The following is a 5531-nucleotide window of genomic DNA, read 5'->3' on the forward strand; positions in this document are numbered from 1 at the left end:
ATGTGAGAGCGTCTGCGTGCGCGCGTGTGGTATGTGAGAGTGTCTGCGTGCGCGCGTGTGGTATGTGAGAGTGTCTGCGTGCGCGTGTGTGGTATGTGAGAGTGTCTGCGTGTGGGTGTGGAATTCAAACGCTTTAGCCATAACCTGGGTAATAATGTTAGTAATAATCAAAGGAAAACAGAATAGGCAGTCTGCAGGTGTCTTTGTGTATTATCTAAAAAAACAACAACAACAAAACCAAACTATTTAACAATAAAAATACCATTAGTTTCACCTCGGAGTCTGTCGGCCCTTACATCATTTTTGGGTAGGTTCCATTAACTGTCCCCACGAGAGCTGCAGTGCAAAGGTATCAATTTCTTGACCCATAAACTGCATGGCTTCTTTATTGGATGGGTACAATGTGTGAAGCCCATTTCTGGTGCCCCCCGCCGTGATATTGCTGGAATATTGCTAAAAGCGGCGTAATAAGAAACTCACTCACTCACTCACTCACTCTTTTTTGGATTAAGTAAAATGGTATTTTAATATTCGGTTACTAAATATTGTGCTTGTGTTTTAAGGCGTACTAGAATATGAAATACTCACCGAATGTTTTATCAATGCCAAACCGCATAAAAATATGAAATTACACTTTACAGTGCCGTTTTTTGACAACTTGCTGGCAGTTCCGCTATGCGCCGTATACGTCATCGACGTCTACCATAATCAATAGTGCGTTAACCGGGTACCTTGTGTCAGTGAATGTTCACAACATTTGGTACATCATAATTATCATCACGAATTTATGGCTGAATGTTGATAAGTTTCTTCGGAACTCCCCACATCATTATAAACCCGAGCACAAATTTATTTAGTGGTACGCAGTTGTGTATGAGTTATCTTCCCTAATCTTTCGCTGGTGCATTACGTTTCTTGCTGGTCACATGATCTTGAGTTGAGGTGACATACGGACATCTACAGACTAAACATCGAATATTACAATGGCTTGTCCGATCTGTGGACCGAAATTGTCGGCGTATTGCATGGTTCTGAGTGTATGGGCAATCATTATGTTGGTAAGTGTAACATGTGTTGGTATTTCTCGCTTGTAACAACGATATGGTGTCGATACATATGAACGTTCGACCTCTGTTTTTCCGAAGAATTTGGGAATATGTAACTAGTGAATTTATTTAAAAGATCCATATATTCCAGTTAAGATATTATAAAAAATTATATTGATTTGTGAATTTGAGAATGTTTACCTGGTCATATTTCTTAATGTACCCGGTAAGGGCAAATGTAGTGTGTTTATTTTAGCACACATGATAGTCAACACATGTGACGACAGAGATATGTAGACAGGATGTAGGTCACGGTGAAGCCCTAAGCACCTAACCTTGTGATGGCATGAGGACATGTCTATCCTGTATATCTTCACTCAGTGTCCTGGAGTGGGAATAACTGTGCTGTGCAAGCCTGTATGACAGCTGATGACATGCCAGTTAATTATTCCAGGACATTTACAGATGATACTTTATGTATGGTATCAAAATATATATTTATCCCTTTTCAACAATGATCATGATAAGATAGTGCCCATCTTTTGATCATAGTGATATTATCAAACTTGATTGCAGATAAGGTTATTGGCATCATGCCCCTTTGTTTATTATTCAGCTGTTTGATAATGATAGCAGTAAATAACATTTATATAGATAAGTAAACAATACCACAGAACAATATATATATATATATCTATCTAGATGTGTATATCTTCACTCAATGTCCTGGAGTATATATGTATATATATGGAGTATATATGACAAATGTAGTGTGTTTATTTTATCACATATGATTGTCAACACATGTGACGACGGAGATGTGGAGACAGGATATAAGGTCAGGGTGAACCAGTAACAATATATATTTTCTATTTTATAAGTGTCTACATAGGTAGGCTTTTGTTGTTGTTGAGTTATTAAATATTATAGATGTGTAGTAGAAACAAAATGTTTTATTTGTAGGGTCTGCTCGGTCTGTTCTTTTACATCCGAAGCCCAGCATTGTTTGAAGACATTCCTTTGGGAGACTGGGAGAAGAATAACTACACCTACAGCTATGTGAAGGAGAAGTACGAGCAGAATGCCATGAACTGCTGGATCGCTGCCGGCCTCTACTTCCTCCTCCTCATCTTCTCCTTCACACAACAAAGAATGAACTCCCGAGCTAACTATGAGCTGTCATAGACAACAACAACAACAACAACATGTACATTCTGGAATCCAAACAAGTATCAATGCAGACAAGATGCCTGGGTTGGTTCAATTTGATAAAGTGAAGCCTAGCAACCCCAAGAATCCATGAAACATCAGCAGATATGAAAGAGAGTTTAGTTGTAGGACTTATTAATTGTATGTAATACATTGTTGACATATCCCACTCCAAGATGTAGCCAAGAACAAACTTGTGTATTACTGTCAATCAAAAGGAAGGAACTGGGTTGACTTGTATATAACCAATACTAAATATTTGTTTCAGTTGTTTATGGTTATGCAATTCTTATAATTGTATGCTGGAAAAAAACAACTAAGTATTCTCTGCTCTTGCCTGAAATATATCATCATGAAAAATAAGTTGCACTGTCAACAATTCAAAATTTGTATTCACCCAAAGGCTGTCTTTAGCATCAGGCATATTGTTTCAGTGAAGAGCTATGAAAATATATTTGAGAGATGCATTCTTTAGTGACGATTATCATTATGTGGCTGAGTGGAAACGTTTTGTTTAGATGATACTAGATCTGTGTAATGTGTGTAGTAATCTGGGGGAAAATGTCCTCTTAATAGAGAAGAAATTCTCCATCAGTTGTCAAAATGTTAGGTCAATATTAGCATGATTAGTGCATCTCTAGTCATCTTCTGGTGTCGGTACATTCCATGGCATGTTTACGCTTTAGATGGGAGAAGTTGATTGAGATCACATGTTTAATGCTGACTTCCTGTATATATATATGTGGTGCATAAATGTGTATACAAGTGATTGCCTAGTAAATCAAATTATAATAATCTTTCATTGATGTTAATGTTTTCCTAAAAATGTCAACAATTTAGAACGAAGAAAATTATGTCGAAGGGCTATTTACACTGTTAATATTCTCTTTTCTTGGCAGTTTTGGTGTCTAAACTGTTACTAAGTGTCCGGTGAATGTACCATCAACTGTTATTCTGGTAATATGAGGATAATAATGTTGTACCTGTTAGACATGGACACAGATGACTTCTTCAACCAACAGGACAGCATTCAGTTAAAAAACGTTTTGTCCACTGAACCAAAACTTGTTTTGGGAGAAGATTTCAGTAGAATATTGTAATCACATTATGGATATACGCCAAGCTTACTAGACCAAAATACATTTTAGCAGATTCTGCTTCAAATTTGTGTCTGTATTATCAATGCTGCTCTTTAGTTTTTAGGAATGTTTTGTCTTTTGATTGTTTTCCAATACCACCAATTTCACCTTCTTGTATTGCTTGTCTGCAAAGTCATCTGTATCATTTCAGAGTTCTGTTCATCAACCTAAATCATCAACAGTAATCAATATTTTAAAACGTGGTATGAGTTTGCTATTGCTTATTTCTGTAATGTTTTGTTGATTTGATGTCTGTGTTGTATTCTTGATGAGACATTAGGGGTGTGATGATGAATTCACCTGGCAATCTGACACATGATACACTTACCCATCCTTTGATTTATGTTTTATTTCTGTATCAGTTTTAAAAAGTAATATTTACGAACCTTTAGAATAACCCGTTCTGATAACTACAAAATGTTTAATCTGATTGATGCTTTAAGAAAAAGCCTAAGGCCAAATTGACGAGTCATGCAAGTCCAGTACAAACTGGTTGAAAGCAACAATCCCTTGTTAGACGGGCCTCATGGAAGATAATAAACTGTACAAATATGTATATGTACCGATACTTGTAGTATGTGTATCATGGCACTCCCAGTAGATATGTCACGTCTCTCCTGTCAGTTTTCAGTAAAATCCAATCACCAGTTTCCGGTATGTTTATGTCCCACATTCAGACATTATTGTTTATGGAGAATGCAAATATGGCTGTGAATTAATATGAAGTTGTACATTTTGAACATCACATCATGACAATCGTTATGGTGTATCATTGTTTAAAGTCATGCAGAGTTGTGTCCCTTAGTTGCAAGGGTCTCCTGCCCTGAGATTGAATCCGTGGTTCACCCTGAGTATGATGGGCCATGCTTGCTGTAAGAGGCAACTATGCTTGTCGTATGGGGTGACTAATGAGATCGGGTGGACATGTTTGCTGATTTGGTTGATGCATGTCATCGTATCCCATTTGCGTGGATCATGTCAATCACTGGATTGTCTGTTCTGGACTCGATTATTTACAAACAGGTGTCATAGCTGGAATATTGGTCAGTGTGGCGTTAAACAACAAAGGATCAAGATGACTTTTGATAACAAATGTTTACCTGTAAATTCTATCAATAATCTTCATGAAGTGCATGATTACGTCATGTTTGAATAAATGTGAATTATTGTAACTTGCACTCTTGGCATCGTCATCATGTATATGAATGTTCTTTCGTCTCCTCTTGAGGGGCGGTCAGGTAGCCCAGTGTTTAAAGCTTTTGCTCATCACGCCGAAGACCCAGGTTCAATTCCCCACATGGGCACAATGTGTGAAGCCCATTTCTGGTGTCCCCTGCCATGATATTGGTGGAATATTGCTAAAAGTGGCGTAAAACTATACTCACTCACTCGTCTCCTATTGTACAGGATACACTGAATACTCAGTGATGTCTCTAGGTTTAAATCTTCAATAATTTGTATTAAAATGATACATACTTTTGTTGTAACTGATGTGTCTGTACAAAATGTACAGTTTCATGACATATTTAAGTTTTTGAGTCACTCTGTATGGGTAATGAAGAAGCTCCTGCTATTGTGCTGATTCAGCAAGACGCGGAGACTTGTTCCTGTTGTATCATAGAACTATATAGAACAAATGTGTAATAAAGTATGGGTTATTTCAACTATGTGTTGTTTCTTTTCTCTGCCCATGCCCAATCATCTGGTGAAGAAAAAGGACAGGAAGAATATTTACCTGTTTGTTTGTTTGATCAGATTGGTTCGAGATTGCCGATGAACGGAAAATAAAAAAACTGCCCCCTTATATTCTGATCATATCAATTACATGATAGTTGTAATGAAACAGGAATTTTAATTGACAAACAAAGACAATAATTATGCAGGGGTTAGAGTATTCGGCTTGTGAGGACTAGAGAGGAGCTTGTGTTGCCACAACCAAAGGGAGATAATCTATACCCCTCCTGCAGTATTATAGCACAGCATTATATATGGCACTGGGTCACACATGCAAATTACATTCAGTTCATGCATATCACATCCGTAGAGTCATTATGACAAGAGAGGTTAGATATAACGTTTATTTATAATCTGAATACTTTAACATTTCCGTTACAAATACATATATGCATTTAATATG

At 37.1% G+C, this 5531-nt stretch overlaps 1 protein-coding gene across 1 annotated transcript; it reads left to right on the forward strand.

The window, feature by feature from the left end:
• Nucleotides 1-916: 916 nt before the first annotated feature.
• LOC139462181 (ribonuclease kappa-B-like) lies at nucleotides 917-5058 on the forward strand. Its single transcript, XM_071243734.1, has 2 exons — nucleotides 917-1058; nucleotides 2010-5058. Exons 1-2 carry the CDS (start codon nucleotides 984-986, stop codon nucleotides 2229-2231), a joined length of 297 nt encoding a protein of 98 aa, XP_071099835.1. The 5' UTR covers nucleotides 917-983; the 3' UTR covers nucleotides 2232-5058.
• Nucleotides 5059-5531: the final 473 nt, after the last annotated feature.

This window comes from Haliotis cracherodii, unplaced genomic scaffold (genome assembly GCF_022045235.1).
Source record: "Haliotis cracherodii isolate W230 unplaced genomic scaffold, xgHalCrac1.p SCAF_15, whole genome shotgun sequence".
NCBI lineage: Eukaryota > Metazoa > Mollusca > Gastropoda > Lepetellida > Haliotidae > Haliotis > Haliotis cracherodii.

Excerpts from the sequence above, each read along its gene's own strand:
- LOC139462181 (XM_071243734.1), top strand. The coding sequence starts at position 984 with ATGGCTTGTCCGATCTGTGGACCGAAATTGTCGGCGTATTGCATGGTT. Across the intron at positions 1,059-2,009 it reads TATGGGCAATCATTATGTTG|GGTCTGCTCGGTCTGTTCTT; the intron begins GTAAGTGTAACA and ends TTTTATTTGTAG.